Genomic DNA, 20,631 nt, shown 5'->3' with positions numbered 1-20,631 from the left:
GTGTTATTATTGAATTAATGTGGTTTGAGGTAAAGCTTCTGCATCACTACATTGCATCATAATATGGACCTGTTTGAGGAAAAAAAAAATGATGATTCAACTTGACATTGATGAAGAAAGGGTGCAGAAAATTTTGATAAAGTTGTATCAATTAGATATCACTGGCCTTGAATTGGAGATGGAGACTAAACATACAGTATTAATGTTTCTTTTTATGCAGGATACTTAGCAGGAAAAACTCTTTTATTCTTTCAATTATGGATGGAAAAATTTATTCTATCGTCATCACTTGGAGATCTGTGTGATTGCACATTGATCAACAGTTTAAACGAGAAATACTTAGTTGATCACTTATAAAAGACAACAATAATACTACATTCCAGTGCCTGCAGATATTCTTTGCCTTCCAGCCTGCAAGTTTTCTTTGCCTTCGATTCAGCAAAGCCATTCCTTGGATGAAGGAAAATCATCTCAAAGAAATAATAAACTTAAGCTTTCATTCATCTAGGTATCATGTCAAAATATCTGCACCCTGTGAAACTATTAGCTAGCTTAATTTCCTATATTCTTTCCCTTGTTTTCATTCTGCCACTGCTGCTTTCTGATGGCCTCAGCCTCCTGTATTTTCTCAATGTTTCGCATTCTAGCATACAGCTTCCCCAAGTAGCGAAGCCTGTGGCAGTAGGCAGTGATCATGTTGCTTGTAGAAGGTGCTTCATTTAGAATAACTTCATATCCATCTCTATATGAGTCCATCCCTTCAGTCAGGAGCTGCCAGAAAAGGCCACCTGCAGTCGCACCCCCAGTTCTTGCTGACCAATAGATTTTAGAATACACTGTGTTGAACAATGCATCCCTTTGGGAGCTGCTGTAGCCAGGATCTTTCCAGGATTTTCCAAACTCGGTTAGGAGCAATGGTTTTCGGAGGACATTGCGTGCATCTTGGATGTGGGAGTCAAGCCATTTGTTCAGGAAAGCAAGTTGTGCTTGATCATTTGTATCAGACAACCTGCATCCAATCAGGGAAGGAAAATATGGATCAATAATTTTGGGAAAGCAAGTTGTGTTTGATCATTTGAGTTGGACAACCTGCGCCCAGTAAAGCAAGTGAAAATATGGATCAATACTTATAAGGATGATAAGTTGTATAATAATGCAATGCATTCTTAGCTGACTCGATGATTAGAAATGAGAGAACTAGAAATTGTTTGGATGCAATTGTATTGTTCATTTGCATTCCCCATTTGTTCTGCTGTGTATGATTACCATTGATCGGGATAGGAATGAATGGTGGCAAAATCAATTCCAGGAATCTGATTGTTGGATATGAAATCTGTTCCCACTTGAAAGCCTGGATTGAATTGCTTCTCTGCTGATGATGTTCCATAGAATCCCTCGAGACCAGCTTCCAGCAAGTGACTACTGTCTATGGATTTCAGAAAGGCAGCCATCTCTGTGATCCATGCCTAAAAAATAAGAACCAATGAAGATGGTTTGATAAGAACTGACATCAAGGAAAGGTAGCATAAAATTATCCCCTACATCTTGCTGCCCTTGGAAATGCCAAAATCTGTTGTCAGCAGATATTAGCAAAAATGCCAGACTGATGTTTCAGATCTGCATTTTAAAAGCACTCGTATCAAGAACCTGTTAGTTTAGGATGATCCTTTTGAAATCTCTTAGTAAAAACTGTAGATACTTTGCTAACTCTTGGGAGGATGTTTAAATTTATGGCTGGAATTTAGTGAAGCTTATCTAATCCAAAGAAGCATTCTTTTGTGAGCATATACATCAAAAATAAGGGGTAGTGCTTTACACTAAGAGGATCAGAATGCATTGATTTAGAGGTCTACAATGGTCCATGTGCCAAGGATATCTTCCTGAACCTAAAAATCTCATGTTGTTATTCTAAAAAATGACTGGAATGTTGGATCAGGAAGTGATATGTCGAACGCTTTCGAAAGGTCGATGAATGAGCAATAATATTCTAATTTCATCAGGAAACAAGGCAAGAACTATCTCCTTTTTTAAAAACGAAATGCTCAATGGGAATCCTGGGAACAATGATTAGTAAAAGAAAATGACAAAATGAGTAAGATAACCTGAATGGTACTTCCTGATGGATCTGATTGGCATCTGGGCTCATTCATAAGCTCCCATGCAAAGATTGTTGGGTCATTCTTGTAAGCAACTCCAGTGATGGTGTTAACTCTTGTGAGCACAGTCTTCACAGTAAGAAATTCAAAAAAAAAAAAAAAAAAAAAAAAGAGGTCAGAAAAGTGGTGATCAACCATTGAAGTCAAAAAGAGATCACTTTTTAAAAAACAGTAAAGGAAATCATAATCAGTTGCCTAAAGGTTCATTAAGAATATATAGGTGGTTAAAGTCCAGAAGCTATACTTGTTAGAAGGCGACCCTTCAAGATAATTATTAAAAAAAAACAGATTTTGTCGAACAAGAAACTTATTTCCGAGATAATAACTGAAAACCAGAGAATAGAGCTATTAAAACAATATATTCATTTTAATACAAACAACCCCAAATGGCATTGAGCCAAATCAAGAACTAAATTTGATACTTCATCAGGATATGCAAAAAAAAAAAAAAAAAAAAGGGAACCAAATGTAAGGAAAAAAAAAACATAAAAGAGAAGAAGAGTACGAAACATCATTTTCTGAAGGTTTTCTGCCATTGGACACTAAAGTCCAACCTCTCCGAGCATCTGTTGAAGATCTCCACATTCAGACAAAAAGGAAAGCTCAAACTTTCCTAGGAGAAGAGTACAAGGACACCTGTTAAACAGATCCATATGTTCTGTCTGTCTCTTTGTTCAGGGACTCATGTCTCATTCTTTTTTTTTTTTTTTGTCACCAGAAAAATGAAAACGTTGCTACAGAAGAAAGCATCTCCAAGAATATATAATCAAATAGAAGTTAAGAAAGAAAAAGGAGAAAAGCAACAAAGTGGAATTATATGTTACACTTCCTTCTTCCTACCTGGACATGATTTTTGTAAAATCCTTTAACCACAGGGTTGGTGAAGAATTCATCATCTGATGCAATGTTCTGTCCTTGATTCCTGGCCCACTGCACATACTGCTTCTTCCCTCCAAAGCTATCATAGTTGTTCACCAAGCTCAATATAAGCCTGATGTTGTACTTTCCGGCCTCAGATACTACGAAATCCAACCCCTGGACATAACAAACAAATAAAAAATATTATATAAATATATATAAGTTCACAAAAACTCTAGAAAAATTTAGGAGAAAATGAAAAAATGGTAAAAGAAAACAAGGAATGTATTTGCGAGACCTTGAACATCTGTTCATTGTAAGAACCAGGGGAGTACTGCAAAGCTGTGCTCCCCCCATCATTGAAGGCCCAAGTCCTGGCCACGGAGAGCCCACGGCTCGAGGCTTCCATGAAGGCATTGGAGATCTTGTACCTCTGAGAAGGATCGGAGGCCACGCAGGTGAGCCAGTAGGCATTGAAGCCATTGGCAAAGAATGGGCTCCCATTCAGAACAAAATGCAGCCCACTTGTCCTAATGAAACCCCCCTGAGCCTCCACACGATGCTGTGGGGTCAACAAGAAGACCAAGAACACTGCTAAAAGGCTTAGTTTCTTCATCTTCTTCCTCTATTCGGGTGGGTTTTCCAGAAGGAATGCAGGAAAAGGAAACCTCAGAGGAATTAATGGTGTTTCTTTTTTCTGTCTCAGGTGCGCAGAGAACCTATGGCTGAGCACAGAGAGTGTGCAGGCTCTTTTGACAGGCCTGTGGAGTGATGCATGTGACCGACAACTGCATCTGCTTATAAAGTGCGAAACAAGAGCAATTATGTAATAATGATAATAGTATGACAAAGAACACTCCTGGTCCCTCTCCGTTTGAAAGAAATGTTGCCTTTTCTTTTAATACAAAATGTGGACGGTTGAGAAGGTATTACCTGGGGTGTTTCTTATTAAATATGGTTTAATTGTTAGAATTGATTACATCAAGTAAGATTTACTGGGTCAGCTAAGCAGCTTGAGTCAAACCAAATTATCAAACAAATTGCTGTAATCAAGGGACTGCTATATGGGGGACTAATGCCTGTGAACATATTGCATGATGGAGTCAATTTTGGTAATAGTGATTTTTGCAGAATGCGCGTGATTGATGGATAAAGCCAATCCCTTTGATCAGTCACAAAGCCTTCCCTTATTTTTTTTATGGAAAATAGGTCAAATAAGCCAATGTAGAAGCTTCTACCGGATATTGACGGTTTTCAATCTTTTGGTAATGATGTCATCAAAATCTAAATTATGCTTCTAAGCTACATATTAATATTCTGCCACTTTTGGATAAGCCCATTTTGTTCCTAGATTTTTATGATTTCTTTCTTTTTTGCTATAAATCCTCAAAATTCCAAACAATTATTGACGGTGTGTAAATTTCTTTTTGGGGCAGTATTATCTTGAAAGAGCATCCATCGTAGAGGAGAAAGAGAATCTGTTAGTTATTTTAGGTTTGATTAATCAACAACACAAACTAGAGTTTATAAGTATGTGAGACAAAGAGTAAATAAATATATGGTTTGGGGACGGATGATTTTTTTTTTTAATAAGACGGTCATTTAAATAAATTTTATATAAATATAATCAAAAGAGTCAAAAAAATAAAATATCTCGAAATTATTTTGAGATAACTCTCAATATAGTCCAAAAAATTTCTTCCATATGCTCTGCTGCTACAAAAATGCCATCCAGTTAGTCATTGAATACACGTCTGATAATCAGATGATTCACTCCCTCTTATTAGTGATAGGAAACATCTTTATGTGGAGGAATTTTTTTTTTTTTTTTGGAAGTTAAAGAAGTCTGAGTCCCTGTTTGCTTGATTTCCCAGTGAACTCAGATGTTCATGTTCTGTACTTACGACAAAAGAGTACCTTACACTGTGCATGGCCCCATCAGCGCCATTTTTTTTTTTTTTTTTTTTTTTTGATAAACAACGCGCCACATTTTAATTTCTGGGACTCCGGAAGCCCCTCCTAGAGGGAGGGGGGTGGGACTAACGGAACCAAGATCCATCGGCCATCGCGTTCTCTCGTGCGAGCGAGCCTCGGCCCGGCGAACCACCTTCTTTCATCTCCTCCTCTTTTATCTTCCAAGCCCTTGACAGCTCCACCACCTCTCGCCGGCGGCCAGCATCTCTTCTTCTCCTCTGCCCCTTAAAAGCCTTGCAACAGGACATTTTCAAGCTCTGAGAAGGACCGGAGGGGAAGAGGAAAAGGAGGGATTTTTAGTTTTATATTTACTCTTCCTGATGACGAGTTCGGTTCTATCTGAATGCTATGGTCCAGATCCAGGCTCCAGCCGCGCGGTTGAGCCTCCGCTGGTCCTGCCACGTGGCAATCGCATATTCTTATGGATGACGGTGGGGACAAAGGGAGGCGTTCGCCACTTCGAAGATAGCGGGGCTCCGTTAGCTGCTCCTTATGGATGCTTCGAAATGCCCGCATCAGCTTATGTGACAAAATATGATGGACTCTCTATGTGAAGCGACGTGGAAGAGCCTCCCGTAGAATTTTTATTCATTCAAGCTTGCCCCTCTACCAACCACGTGGCGATCGCTGGCACGCACCGACGCCCATGTTGTGGGCCCCATGTTTCTCCAACTGGCCTGTGGATGCGATCTCGATTTATGCTTTCCGCTCCCAGAAAACAAAGAAAAGAAAAAAAGACAGCGTCGGCGCAAATTCTAACGAGTCCGCTCTTTACCTGCCACGTGGCAATAAAGGCAGCCTCTCCTCCCCCACCCGGCATGGCCGAGTGGGGAGCACGTGATGTGGTGAATCATTGCCTACGGTACGGACACCATGGACACAGCTGATACTGATTTCTTTAGATCTTGTTCATCAACATCTGGACGCGTCATCATGTAAACCAGCAGCCGGTGATTGTCTTGGTCCACGACCATGCTAGTGCATGGAGTATGAAAAATGATCTTTTCATGAAATTTTTTTTTATCATATCAAATTTATCATAATTCAATAAAAATATTTATATTTTATTTATTATTATATATTTTATTGATTTTTATAATAATATTTTATATTATATTTTTAATTTTTAATTTTTGATTTAATTATTATAAATTTAATATTATATCATCGTTGGAACGAAAATAACGAAACTCTTCTCCTCTCTGTGTCGGCCAAATTATTCTCCACAAAAATGTGGCCGATCACCGACACGAGCACGGTTTATGGAGCCCACAGAAATGAGGCAGGGCGATTGGTAGACGTGGGTGCCAAATTATGGCAACGACAACGATCATGAAAGGGGTTGGTGGCGGTGCGAACTTTGCGAATGCAGATACATGGAGACTAGTAACGAAGGACAGGATACGGAGTTTGTGGCGTTAAATGCGGTGCGGACGGTGGGGTGGAGCAAATCACGGCTTCTGCGTAACCAAAGTGGGCATGCCAACTGCCATCGCTAAAAGCAAGCACATAACTTGCCATCGCTAAAAGCTTTGGCAAAGCATGCACATAACTTTGCACGTGCAAAGGTATTGGAGGGTGAATTTAGATTTTGAATGTTAATATAAAAGTTGGCTACGATATTTTTCAATTTGATAGCTTCCTATATATGATAGAGCATTAATTGTAGAGATAGAGACTCATAGTATCCTTCCAAAGTTTTTGTTGGAACATTTTATTTTCCAGTTTTACCCGATGTATCCATATTAGAATTGTATAACCTATCTGATGCAATCTTTGATGAGCTGTGGAAGCAAAAACATGTGAACCATTGAAACCTTTACCATCACTTGTATTTTGTAGTCAATCTTAAGAAATAAGTCAGCAGTAGCATTAGGCACTGGACAAATAGATCTGATTCCATCAGCCATCACCTAACGGACGTGGTCCAATCCAGTTCATGATTTGTTTTTTTATTTTTCATTTATATATTTTAATAATTTCGATCTCTGTTCTTTTGGATATCTTTTTTTTTTTCTCTCTCTAGAGCTGTAGATTGGATCCCACGTTTCCCATGAACAATGCTGCAGGCACAACACGTCAGGGCACCGGAAGTTGCAAACCAAGTCACTTCTCTTTTGAAGGAGAGACGTGGACTCAACAAATGGTGCGCGTACAGGGAAGGGAGACTTCCGAGTCAGTTTTGAACTCTTGTTGAGATGGAGATGCCTATAGCTATTGGAAAGGAAATACTGTGTTTTGATCCAAGAGGATTTGATTTATTTTATCAGTTTTATGTTTCACGAATTCTTTTTTAAAAAATTTCCAAGATAAGCCACGTACGATGAGAACCAAAATCGGCCCAAATCCTACCATTTGTTCCTTTGAGCCTGTTACGTCAAGGGGCTCGAAGTAGAGACATTTCCAAAGAATGAATCAAATAAGTAATTCATATGCACATATTTTTCTGAACAAATTATTCAACTTTGTCATGGGAAAAATAAGTTGCCTGGCTTTCTAAATTCTTCACGAAAACAACAATCCTCATAAGTAATCATATTAACTCAATGATTTTATCTTTATAAGCAATAAAATAAAGCAAACCGAATATATTAGCAGGTGAAAGAAAAGCTAAAAATGAACTAGTAAAAGATATGCGTCCTCCAAACTCCGGGTTTCCCGGTAAGTTGGTTTGAAGAATAGGTCCAGAAGAAAATGTAAGGTCCAAGGTTGCCTGCTATGGTGCCGTAATAAGTGGAGACAAGGGAGCACGAGGTCAAATAAAAAGGGCAAATGATAACTTGGATCCACCTTTGATAAACTTTGTTGCATAAATTAAGGCTGGGTAACATGAGCATTTTCAATGTTTTGTTGCAAGTCGTCGTCTCAAGAAGGAAGAAGTATTGAGAAAGAAAAAATAACCCAAGGAAACTTGAGATGGGAGCAAAGTGGACCGACTTCCTGTGAGGGTTGTTTCTTAATTGAATGCATCAGTGGGAGGGTTCAACTGAATCCTGATCTTGGAATCCAGACTCCCCCATTGGTAGGTGTTTCATCACATGAGAAGTTCTAATAAAAAGGTCCCTTCTAATAATTGGATCTCAAAATTGTTGCAAAATAAAGTGCATAAGCTTTTTTTTTGATACAAAGGAGGTGTTCCTGAAACAGAAGAAGTTACATAGAACACAAACTTTAATGCAACTTTTCATTATTCGGTGCAATCCATCAGTTGGTACGAGAGCAATCATACAGTCACTCAATCATAGGTGCAGCTTTCACAATTCATTTTCTTCGAGTCCTGGCAAACTCTTCCTTCATGAGACAGGACCATCTTTTGATGCCAAGGCAATTTTAAGAGAGATGGCTCATAAAAGAGAATTTGTATTGACAACTTCCTAATAGAATGCTCCAGTTGGAGTTTTCTCTTCATCATAGAAACCACATTCACCTGTGAGTAGACATAATTCATCATGAGAAATTCTAAGAATAAACCCTCTCCAACAATTTGATTCTCCAAATCGTTGAAAATAAAGAGCATGAACGTTGATCTAACTTTTCTTCAAGTCCTTGCAAACTTTCGTCCATGAGATAAAGCAGATGACAAGATACACGGACAAAGCAGATGACGAGATGATCGATGAAAAAATTATTGCCAAGTGAAGGCAGAAAAACAAGTAATCAAAGAACTAACATATAATTTACATTCATAAATTTTTACTAAACTAACATATGGCATATGCTTGCTCCATTTAAGAATCAATAAATGCCATGCATCAGCTTTTTATATTTTAACCAAGAGGCACAAACCTAGAAATGTTGCCTCACATCTTGTTGGCTTTACGGATCCCATTATACGTTGAGAGGAGCAACAAGGTCAAGTAAAAGCTATTATACACATTTCAAGGTGATTCGCAAAACTAAAATAGGAAGAAATGTATGCTTAGCGTGAAACAAATTCAAATTAGAAATTTACAAAATATAGCTTCTAGAGACTTGTCCTATGGGCTTTTTTAGTGTAACTTTTGTGATATATGCAAATGTTTACTGCAACACAAAAAGAACAAGGTTATGGTAAGCTTATTCACTTAGATAGGTTAAATGTTCTCACAAGGATGATGGGTATCAAATTATTAATTGCAAATCTATGAATATCCACTTGGCTCCAGAATGCAAGCACACCTAATCATATCAATTGGAAATTCAGAAAGACGAAATATCATAATACAATAGCAAATTGAAATTCTAGCTAAATGAAAGAAATATCAGCACGCATAAAGTGCTCATATTCTCTATGAAGCACTAAAAACTGAACCATAAATCATAGAGAGAGATGAGAAGCTCTATCATGGTGCTTCAACAAGCAGGATTCAGGTTGCTTCAACAGCAGAATTCATGCATCAGTCATTCGCTCTCCCCTCATGAAGCATGAGGAATCAGAACAGGCTATGCTCCTTTGAAGAACAGGAGAAACTTGATAGCTCAGTCACCTTAAAAACTTTGAAAAACAAACAATGGTGGGAGATGGTACTTCGCTGGAGTTTTGCTGCCACAATGGTACTATCATTCAAAGCCCATAGTGTAATCAGCTTCTCACATAATCTTGGGAAAAGAAGCTTCCAAGTTCTAACAAGATCCTGCTACAGAGAAACAGAGATCAGAATTTGTACTTCAGCAGCTACAAGCAGCATTCAGTTCCTGATTAGAGATAGGCAGGCTTTGATATTTAAATCAGACCAAATCATGCATGGACAAATACCCCCATGTCCATGCCTCCGTGGACAGGATGCAAAAGAAACTGATCGACTGAGTGCAGAAAGGGATTGTCCTTTAAAAAGAGGAACCTCTTATACTTGGAGGTGAGGTTTTGTAATAGCACTAATTTCATTGGCTTGTGTGTGAGAATAACAGGTTACAAACAGATTAATTACATGTGGGAAGCAAACCAATTTACAAAACTTGAATTTGACCACCATAGCCATAGTATTTCAACAGGCCTTCATCCTGCCGCCAATTTTCTTTCACCTTCACTTCTACCTGTTCAAACCATAACAACAAAGATAAGAATTCAATCAAGAAATTTTTCATAGAATACCACAAGGAATCCTAGGACTGAAACACACGACACAGTCCAGGACCTCAAGATAGACTTTCTTCTGCAGGAAATCTTCAATATCAAGCCTTGCAGCTGTTGCCAATACCTTTAAAGCCTTTCCTTCCTGTAGTTGTACAAAAATATTTGGTCATCAACTTTAATTTTATGAGTAACATGATTAATAAAGAATCTTAATTTAATGAAACATGAAACATATTTGGGTGGGGGGGGGGTGTGGAGGGGGCAAGCAAAGGTCCGGTAGTACTGATAATATTAAAAAAAATAACTTTCAAAATGGATGACTTTTAAACTTAATCTACCCTTCCATCTTTCAAAATTTCTTCAACTCTTTATAAATTAATTCAAAAATCAGTATAGTTTGAACCAAACCAATCTGTTTTAATCCACAGATCATAAAGTCAAGGGTGGGCGAGAAAAGATGGGGATCAAACAAACCATTGATTTTTATGGCTCTCTGTTCAAGTGGAATAAGGAAAAGGAGAAGGCACACAAGCTTGATACATAAATGATTAAAAAGCAAGATTTACCAACCCTGCTTTCAGGGTCTAGACTCCTGCCCAAAAACCACCAGTACCAAGCTTTTAAACAAGGGATCAACTTCAGCCACTTCTTCATCATGTCTACTATAATTCACCAATTGTGTCCTATAAATCCACCCACTCTGTTGTGTCAGAGCAAAAAGACAAGTCCCATAAAGTTAGAAGTAAGATCATGGTAGCCTCCAACCATCTCACAATGAAGAAGCAGGTGAATGGTTGTTGATCTCTGAACATACAGAAATCTGGGAGAATGAAGGCAACATAAGCATTGCACTCTCAATAAAAGTTTATACATTCTTGGAAGCCATGAATTGATGAACAGACTTTGCTTGAAGCTGACAAGAACCACACCAAATAGTAAATAAGAAGTTATCCAAATCACAGAAACCAATATGGACAATAAAGAGACTTGACCAAGGAAACATCAAAAAAGCAGAGGATCTGATGAAAATAATTCATTTTCTAAAATGCATAAAACTGGCCGTCCTTAAGAAGATAAAGATGATAAGAACAACCACCCTCATGAAGCACCTTAACCATAAAAGCCTTTTGCAACATACTAATTACCATATGGGAAGAAAAAAAATTCTCTCTCAATCAAAGGGCCCACCAAAGTACTGCACCTTCTCACTAACATGGAAACATCCTCACTTTCAACATCGAACATATGATTTTCTCCAACAGAACACAACTAAATACTTTCTTGTTTTCTGGCTCTTTAATTGTCAATCTCTTGGTGCTTCCCCACTATTTTCTTACCTTGCTAGATGCTTTTAGGTCTTACAGGGCACGCTAGTTGCATACTGAGGAGAGTTGCAGCGTTCTCAACTAGAGTACCATTATAGTCAAAGTTCGAAAACAGGTTAAGATGAATAGAACATGTGAACTACAGCTCTAAAAGTAATATATGTGGATATAAGGTTGTCAACAAGATGTGGCCAAGAAATTTATTTAGATGAATTCCATTGTACAAAAGCATATAGGGCAGAAATAATAGTTCAAATAAGATAGGAGGAGGGTCGATAATAACTAAGAGTGCCATTTGAGTTTGAGGGTAGATAATAAATATGGGTGCTATTTAAGTTTGATCTGATCACCAAATATCATTAGAACTTCAAGGAGGTTTGCACAAGACTAGACATATTATGTTTCTCCTGTACAGATCAGACTGTTGGATACCGCTGAGGCACATGAGCACAAGATTAACACAGAAAAAAATGCATATGATAGGTATGCTTATAGTAAACTAGAAAGATCAAATTTAGATCCATCTCATAAAATATGGTAAGAGCACAAAAAGAAGATAAAATGAACAAGGATACCTACTGGATGACAAGATTGGGATAACAATGCTCAACCCATACAGAGGGGATAAGAATATCATCATCTTTATTTTGCAATAAGATCTAGATGAAACAAGACATCATAAGTACCACAAACTCTAGAAACTGGCAACATGACAGTAGCTGGTGTTTATACTGTTTTATAAATCATATCGCCTCATATGGATAGGGGTGGCAAAGATTGACCCAACCCAAAAAACCGACCTAACTCGAACATATTTGGGTCGGGCGGGGTCAAAGGATTTTTAGTTAGGGTCAAGTATGGGTCAGAAAATCTGACCCGAACATTAAATAGGTCCAGTATGGATTACAGCTTTGATCCAACTTGGGCCATGAGGGTCGAGCTCTATTTGAGTCAAAAAAGTTCAGGTTGGATGGAGTGATGATCTTGGATATGAGTTTTTTAAGCGAGTGGTCTTTTTTCTTGATACTAGTTGTTTAAATTGTTTTGGAAATTAGCCAATGAGAATTGTAAATATAGAATCTGATATGCTTGTGTTTACCAGGGACAGAATCCTGCAAAGTAGATTAGATTGGGATCAAATGGGTGACCTGAAATGACCTGTAGGTGGGTATGGGTCGAGAGGTTTTGACCTGATGTTAGGTCAGGTCAACTATGGATCAAGGTTTTGTATGTTGTTGTCCTTAACCCGACCAACCTGACCCATTGCCACCCCTACATTTGGAGCCATTTTGAAATAAATTTCCTTCAGTATACATGGAAAAGCCAGCAAGTACAATACTTTAAGAATCTGCAAGAAGAAGAAAAATATTCAAAAATCTCATCTTCAAGATTTATTAGAATACCTTGCCAATGAGAATAATCTTCTGTGAGTTCTTCTCAACGATAATTTCAACTTGAATAAAATCCTTTGATGTTGGCCTGCTCATATATTTCACAACATTGACCTGTAACATGCAAATTCCTGTTAAGCTGTTGGCTTTATTACACAGGAAGAAAAATAACTTTGCCTGCTGAGCCGATGAACGAAGAAAATGTGGGATAAATACCTGGCAGGCATATGGAACTTCATTCCTATATTGCATAAATATTTTCTCCCTTACAATTTCTGCCACAAAGAATCTCTCGGGGTGTTCACTGGTGATGTCCTGAAACCACAGAAAGCAGATATGGCAATACTCCTAAACGTGCAGCTTCAAAGATAACATTTAGACCACAATACCAAGAAAGATTTTTTGACAAAAAGAAAAATCCATTGTCATAAATCAATAAAACTCATCCCCACTTTAAAGTTACCCATAAATCAGAATATGAGTGCACATATGAAATTTGCCAAGCCTGTGTGTTATTATTAGGCTATTAGTATATCTCAAAGATTATTATGCCATGAGTAGGAAAATCATCATTTTAGGCCCAAAAATTGCAAATTAAGGACACAAGTTTTGCATGTAGCTGGACTTCTTTTGCGGTTAATGGCCATCGAACGTGATACTCACTTGCATTGCATCATAAAGCAGCAGATTAAGGTATGTATTCACAACATATCCGTTTTCACTCAAGGGCAAAGGGCCTCTGACTAAATTAATCAACTTAGGTACAGGGAGTTTCTTAAAACACTGATAGTCTACATTCTTTTTTTTTTTCCTTCTGATTTCTTCCTGTTGCTTGTTTATGCAGAATCTCAATTTGAAGTAGACAAGGACCACAAATAAAACAAAACAGAACCAGTACATTCAACATTTGTTTTGAATCAGTATGTATTAAATGTTTTGGCGAAACATCAATTTATTAGGTCCCCCTCCCTTTCAACAACGAACACTTGAAGATATAAGTCAATTATTATTATTATTATTATTATTATTATTATTATTATTATTATTATTATATAAGATACAGAAAAGACATAAGTCTATATCTAAGATGGAGAAGTATAAGATACAGAAAAGATGTGCCAACCTCCAAACAATGAACAATTGGAGATTCACTAAAATTCATGCTTGAGTCAACTGGTTCAAGCCAATTTACCAGTTGATTCTTTTGGAACCAAGTTTTCATGGAATTTGCTTCAACTTAAAAACTCAGCCTACACGAAGAGGTCTAAATCATCCTTGATTCAGTCAATTGAATGCAAAAATTTAATTCGGCTCCAGACTAGACCAATGCAAATTGGTCTAAACCAGGCACTTCAAACCAGTTTCTCCAATTAATGATAGTGTATTGTAGCACAGTTCCTTGAATTTTTCCTTTTGACATGTTCCACATATGTTCTTAGTAGAGTTTTTTGTTGCATGTTGTTTCTTGCTTTTACCTTTTTTTCTTATTTGGACACCAACCTTGGTCTTTAGGACTTGTGGCAGCACTAAATAGGCCTATAACCTAATTCCTATAGTTATACTACATTAAGATAAGAAAAATTAGTGGTACTGCTGCCATCATAGACACTGATTACTCCTAATACTAAGTACTTTGAAATCAGCACTTAGAACAGTAAACTTAAAAATACAGCAACAAATTAGTCATTGGACTTGGGAAATAGCACTTGCTTCTTCGGACAAGGTACTGTCATACTAGTCTCAGTGCTATGCATCTTTGATCATACATCAAGGATTCAATTCCTCGACTTCTAAACCAAAAATCACATCACACTAAATCTATTTCCAAAAAAATCTGTAATACACACAAAAACAGGCATATCATTATCTAGAACATAAACTGCCACATTTTTTTTGCCTTTTCACAAACATCGGTTTTCATTAACTTCTAAGTGCCAGCATACATACCTTGGGATAATAAGCAGGACCAAAAGGAAGTTTTGACAGTATCCAATCCTTGACATCATCCACTCCTTGACCATATTTGGCACTTATAGGTATGACTTCATCAACATCGGTGAATTTCTCATACCACTGCAAAATGTGATATTCTCAGTCCCTACAGTTACATGAATGACTTGTATCTAAAAATAAATAAAAAAACTGAATCAATAAATGAAAAACATGAATAGTAAAAACTAAGAAATTGAAAACACCATTAAAATTTTTGAACTTTCAATGTATAGTCACACACATTGCCAACATCAACCAATGGAAAATGCTTTTTAAGTGCTACCTGAAGTTTCTTTGCAATCTCCCCAGGCTTAATCAGATCCTTCTTATTCAATACCAACAGAATAGGAAGCTTATCTTTGAGAGATCCAACACCTTCCTCCAGCACGTCATCAATCTAGATCTTGAAGAGTAAAGCTCAAAACGGTGCATGAGGATTTCAAAATGAAAAACTTTTCTTCAAAGTATATACCTTCTGAGGAACCTTACAAGCATCGACAACCATAAGCACACAGTCAGCATTAATGGCAGCACTTCGGACATTTTGCATCATCATAGAGTCTAATTTGTGCATTTTCTTTTCAATAACACCAGGTGTATCATAGAGTATCATCTGCAAACTAACCCATAACTCAGATTAACAAACCACAAAATTTGCTCAGATGCTTCATTACCATAGTCTTTAAGATCATTAAGAAAGTAATCTCAACTAATCATGTTCATTTAATGAAAGCATAATACCTGATATTCAGGGCCAGAACATATACCAAGAATACGATGACGTGTAGTTTGAGGTTTCTCTGTAACAATTGAGAGTTTTTGACCTATCATTTGGTTTGCAAGAGTGCTCTTTCCAACATTTGGCTTGCCTAACACAGCTACATATCCTGCATTCAGCATACATAAAACATGTAACCTTAGAATCAAGCAAAGTTTATTAAAAGAATCATAGGACAACATAGTAACAAGATACAGGAATTCATTATCGCAATATGTTGATCATTTTCTATTGGTGAGTTTCCTTCTAAGCTTATGTTGCTAACAGAAAACTTGGTAGCAAAAGTGAAAGGAAATAGGAAAATGGAAGTAAGATGCTTAGTAGCCGAGGACAAAACAAGTCCTAAACAACGCACTTCTTTCAGAAGTCCCACTGCTCACAAACCAGTGATGTCAAAGGTGCCAAAAGGCGCGCCTCAGGCACTCAGACGAGGCGCCAAAAAGAGTCATGATCCCTTGATGTTTCGGACGATGCCCCTTCACTCAGGTACATGCCTTTGGTGCCTTTTAGGGCCTTTCTCAATAAGACGAGGCATTTGCCTTTGGCACCTCAATGAACTCTACGATTATTTTCTTTTAATGGCTGAAAAATGTAAAAAACCTAAAAGATCACCCATTTAACTTCTCAGCTCTATTACCAATAGAAGATAAAGTGATCAATTAATATGGCAAAGTTAGTCTTGAAGAGATAGAAGCTGATTCAGATGAGACAGAAGAAGATGTTGAAGGATATAATTCTAATGAAGAAAAGATGAAAGTGATGACAACTATGCAAGTGAAATTGAATCTGATGATTCCATTGATGAACTTTAGACTTTAGGGCGGTTTATCTTTTTTGTTTCAATTATATGATTTCACTTTAGGACTGTTTATATTTTCTATTTTATTTATGAGACCCATTGATGAACTTTAGGGCTTGTTATATTTTCTATTTCATTCATGAATTTAGAGCTACCTATGGCTTGTTATCATGTACTTTATCTTAAACTAGTTGAACATTTCACTGATTTATATATGTTTTATGTTTAAATTGTTGATTATGTGATAATTCATGTTATAATAATTATTTCTAGTTGTTATTTATTTATATATCATATTTTCTATTTTTTTTTCCAATTTTAGCGCCTTGCTTCACTCGGGCTAGTGCTTTTCTAGCGCCTCTCGCCTCAAGGCGCTAGACCCCCCCAAGTGCCTTAAGGGCGTCTTTCGCTTTTGACTACCTTGTCACAAACAACAATTTCATAAAGTAACACCAACATCTAAATTTTAACCTAAGAAACCTTCTTAGATCTATTGCGGACACCAAGTAGAAGACAAAAATCTGCATTCCCTTCTCTAGCAATTATACAAAAATGGTACACATGCATGCATGTGCACCTGAATGCATGAGAATATTGCCTATTTGAGTATGCCACTGTTAATCATTCTTCACTAGTCAGCTGTGATACATGGATGTAAAATAGACATCTTTATCCATTTGTCCATTCTTTTGTAAGATTGATCCAAAAAAATAAAACTGCTGAACATTGCATCCCGCTTGGTCATGCAATTTTGATTTCAACCTCATTTTTGTTTACATCACTACAAAAATCCCATTCCATGTCTTCTTTCAAACTACATTGATTTTTACGCCCTTATTCTCTGAAGCTTCCTCTTTTTTTACAAGTTACCATTCTAACGCATCATCATTTCATCAAATCCCATACCACAGGTAACATGCAGTATGTTACCTCTCAAACAAAGTTGTGAGTTTATCCATGATAAGAATAAAAAGGTGCAGCAGCAGGATTAGTGTCAATCCTTGAAGCCACTACAACTAGAAATTCACTTCTGCTGTATGATCACTGGCAATGCTTATTGCACCTTCTTACAATGGATTTCTTAGTACCCACCAGGCACCAACTGACTTCTCATGATATTCAGTCATTTTCTTTCTATAACTCAATAAAGATCTTGTGCAAATTATCTTCTTTCTAACTAACTCCATCAGTTGCTAGCAAAAAACTATCCTCCAATAATGGCATTCCAAGAAAAACCTCCCCTTTTTAAAATAACCGGCCCTAAAGAACTGCCATTTTTCCAGTTCTTTTTAAATTTTTCACAAAAAGCTCCCCTTTTCTTTCTCTATCAAGGAGTGATTTCTTTCACATCAATCCTCTTGCAACAACCCAGAGAAAAAGAGATTCACATACCCAATGTTTAAAATATATTTTTAAAAAACCATTTTTCACCTTTAAAAGTCCTTAGAGGCGTCGACTTCATCATAGAAACTAGAAATAAAACCCTAATGAAAGTCAAAAACCAATAATGAAGTCCAAAAGAGAAACCAAGAACAGGAAAAAGGCGAATAATTGACCGCTTCGATGGTTCGGGTTAACTGAATCCTTCTCGAGCTCTTCCAGCTCATACTCGTCGAGCAGCGCAAGATTCCTATCAGGCTTCTCGCTTAGAGATAGAATCGAAACAGAAGAAGACGACTCTCCCTCCTCCTCCTCCATCTCCTCTTCCTCGTCCTTTTCATCCATTGTATCGCTTCCAGTGGAGCGGCTACTTCTATGCCTGCTCTCCAGGGAGACGGCGCTTGCTCTGGCCAGCGAGACGGAAGATCGAAATGGGATTCGGAAAGAGAGAGAGAAGGAGACCTCGCGGAAGAGGAAGCGAGACGAAGAGGAGGAAGGAGGCAGAGAAGGACGGAGGACAGTTCCTCTCTCCCTCGCGGAGGAGGGAGGCGCCGCAGAGAAGCGTAGGGCCAGACCCAGCTCCATGACCCTCGACTGGATTCTCGAGCCAGCGCATCCAAGAGATAAGAGATTGAGAGATCCTGCTCCAAGTTTTGTCCGGGCTTGAATGGGCCACGGTCATGGACCAAGTCGCTGAGTAGGAGAGCTGGCCCAGCACTTCAAGGGTTGAAAGAGAAATTCTTCGTGCACTGCAGGCAGTACAGAACTGCCGTACAGCCTATGATGATTGATTCGCGCACAAAACGAAATGCGATGCATTCGGCCTATATAATTTTTTTTTTTCATCGACTCCATATAGAAATCAATTATCGCAGATGATGTACATGTACCATTTGCTGTGCATAAAAAATTTTTCAAGATTGAAATGATAGGCTTAATCAAATCCACCAGCTCAGTGATGGACTAGCCCCATCAAAGAAACAAAAGAGAATGCAAAAATATTTATGAAAACCATCCTACCATATATATTTAAAACCATCCAATAAAAAATTATCATATACTCTATTATTGAAAAAAAATCCATTATTATGCTGAAAACTTGGGATAGAAAAAAAAGTTCATTTTAACTATGACAACTTTTGCTTGTTTTAATTAAAAAAATATTTTTTTTAAATGATATGATAATTTTTTTATTAGATGATCCAACGTAAACGTGATAGAGCAACTCTAATTAATAATTTATTGAAGATAAAAGAGTGGAGCAATACAAGCATGTCCATTTATGATTGAATTGGTTTATCAGCTTAGGAGCATGGAGCAATACAAGCATATCTCTTTGTGGTTGGATTGATCCATTACTGACCTGATGGATCTAATTCAACCAATAATTTCACCTCCAAAAATGGTCCTTTAATAATATACTCATGAACTTGTCTCAATGTGAAACTTGCCTAATTCATTCAAATAGCAACAGTGACTTGAGCAAATGATGTGTGAGCTTTTTTTTCTTTTGGATTAATTGATGAGCATTTCATGTTCCGTGATAATAACTTAACTTGAGAAATTGTTTCTACGAGTTACAAACAACAATCCACAGAAAACTGACCTTTATCTGAGTGTGAACTGAGAACCGCTTCCCGGTGCAAGCGCTGAGACGAGGTTTGCCCATCGCCTTTAATTATGAACAATAGCTGCACATAAGGTCGCATATTTCAATATATATCGTGGCTCAACATTGAATCTGTGAATGATCATTGAGTCTTACTACTTTGTTATAAACTAAGACATAAATCATCAACAAACAAAGTTGCTCTTATTAGCCTATTGTTAATGAACAAAATTGCCCTCGTCAGTTATTAATATGTACTACTTCCGTGAATATGAAAGCTGATGGGAAACTCGAATTCTTTTTTTCTTGGGTAGAAAGACTCGAATTCTTTTTGATGCAAAAATCCAATGCTGTATGTAGCAACCAGGAAACCAACTAGCATGATTTGGGGGTCTGTTGCTGAAATCCCACGTCGTTTCCACGATTTGATTTTGTATGATGCTTATAGTCATATTTATATTAGGGCCTCTTAATACGGCCGGTTTCAACCAAAAAAAAGGAAAAAAAAGCATGCTTCTGTTGGGGCGCTCTAGCCAAGAAATGAGTTCCTTCCCCGAACAAGCCACGGAGCATCTGTGAGCCATTGCACTCTCAGCCAATCAACCAGGAGAGCATGAGGGTGTCATCACACTCAGAGACATCATCTCAGAGTTCTCTCCGCTATGCATGGATATAAGAAATTATGGGGATAGAATCTTCAAGTTGGTTGCCATGTTGACGGAATGATGACATAAAAACATTAAGATCTTTAGTCTCAGTCTCTCAGCTTTGAGAAAGTGTAAGTTGCTGCAATTGCAACCAGAAACCTTTTCCGCTCACGAATCAGTGTGGCACATCATTTGCCTCTTGTTTGCAAATTTTTTTTGAGAAAGCATCAGACAACAACAACTGATATTGTTCTCTCTGTAGTCATGGCCATGCCCTTTTTTTTTTTTTTTTTAAAAAAGTAGATAATTAGCACCGTCCAACTTGCCACTATGCCACTGATGCGCTACTCCCTTGGCCGTGGCTTGAACAACAAGGGGTTGTTTAGCTTCCTCAAAGATACTGATACTTCTCCCAGGAGAATAATGCCTGGATGCATGCCCGGTGCCCAAAATTAAGCTCCATTGCCACATATATTATGATCTAATGGGCGCTTTATACAATACATGGAATCCATGAATCACACACTTCATCCTGTTAATCAAGTACTATTTCTGCTTAGATAGATCACATGCACTGCACATGTCGAAAGCTACCAGCACCAGAAGGGAATCACAACACAAGCATAAACCATCGAACAATAATACAACTCAACTCATCTCAACTAAACC

At 37.6% G+C, this 20,631-nt stretch overlaps 2 protein-coding genes across 5 annotated transcripts; both read right to left on the bottom strand.

Annotated features, from left to right (window-relative positions):
- Positions 1-225: 225 nt before the first annotated feature.
- On the bottom strand, positions 226-3,808 carry LOC105048497 (mannan endo-1,4-beta-mannosidase 1). Its single transcript, XM_010927816.4, has 5 exons — positions 3,313-3,808; positions 2,997-3,191; positions 2,103-2,225; positions 1,267-1,466; positions 226-1,009 (listed from the first exon to the last, which is right to left on the bottom strand). The coding sequence occupies exons 1-5, from the start codon at positions 3,628-3,630 to the stop codon at positions 553-555; spliced, it is 1,293 nt and encodes a 430-aa protein (XP_010926118.1). The 5' UTR covers positions 3,631-3,808; the 3' UTR covers positions 226-552.
- Positions 3,809-8,034: 4,226 nt separating this feature from the next.
- On the bottom strand, positions 8,035-19,382 carry LOC105048481 (GTPase ERA-like, chloroplastic). Of its 4 annotated transcripts, none has more exons than XM_073252653.1 (10): positions 17,883-18,343; positions 15,491-15,636; positions 15,222-15,362; positions 15,033-15,146; positions 14,705-14,830; positions 12,974-13,072; positions 12,770-12,871; positions 10,103-10,183; positions 9,896-10,001; positions 8,035-9,604 (listed from the first exon to the last, which is right to left on the bottom strand). In XM_073252653.1, exons 1-9 carry the CDS (start codon positions 18,289-18,291, stop codon positions 9,915-9,917), a joined length of 1,305 nt encoding a protein of 434 aa, XP_073108754.1. In that variant the 5' UTR covers positions 18,292-18,343; the 3' UTR covers positions 8,035-9,604; positions 9,896-9,914. The 4 variants fall into 4 exon arrangements, with proteins under 4 accessions (XP_073108754.1, XP_029121288.1, XP_073108756.1 ...); XM_029265455.2 differs by having other exon boundaries at positions 8,035-9,601; positions 17,883-18,342; XM_073252655.1 differs by lacking the exon at positions 17,883-18,343 and adding an exon at positions 19,313-19,382 and having other exon boundaries at positions 9,124-10,001.
- Between the last annotated feature and the right edge of the window lie 1,249 nt (positions 19,383-20,631).

The sequence above is a fragment of the Elaeis guineensis genome, chromosome 2 (genome assembly GCF_000442705.2).
Source record: "Elaeis guineensis isolate ETL-2024a chromosome 2, EG11, whole genome shotgun sequence".
In the NCBI taxonomy this organism is placed as follows: domain Eukaryota; kingdom Viridiplantae; phylum Streptophyta; class Magnoliopsida; order Arecales; family Arecaceae; genus Elaeis; species Elaeis guineensis.
This window is presented reverse-complemented; position numbering and strand designations above follow the sequence as displayed.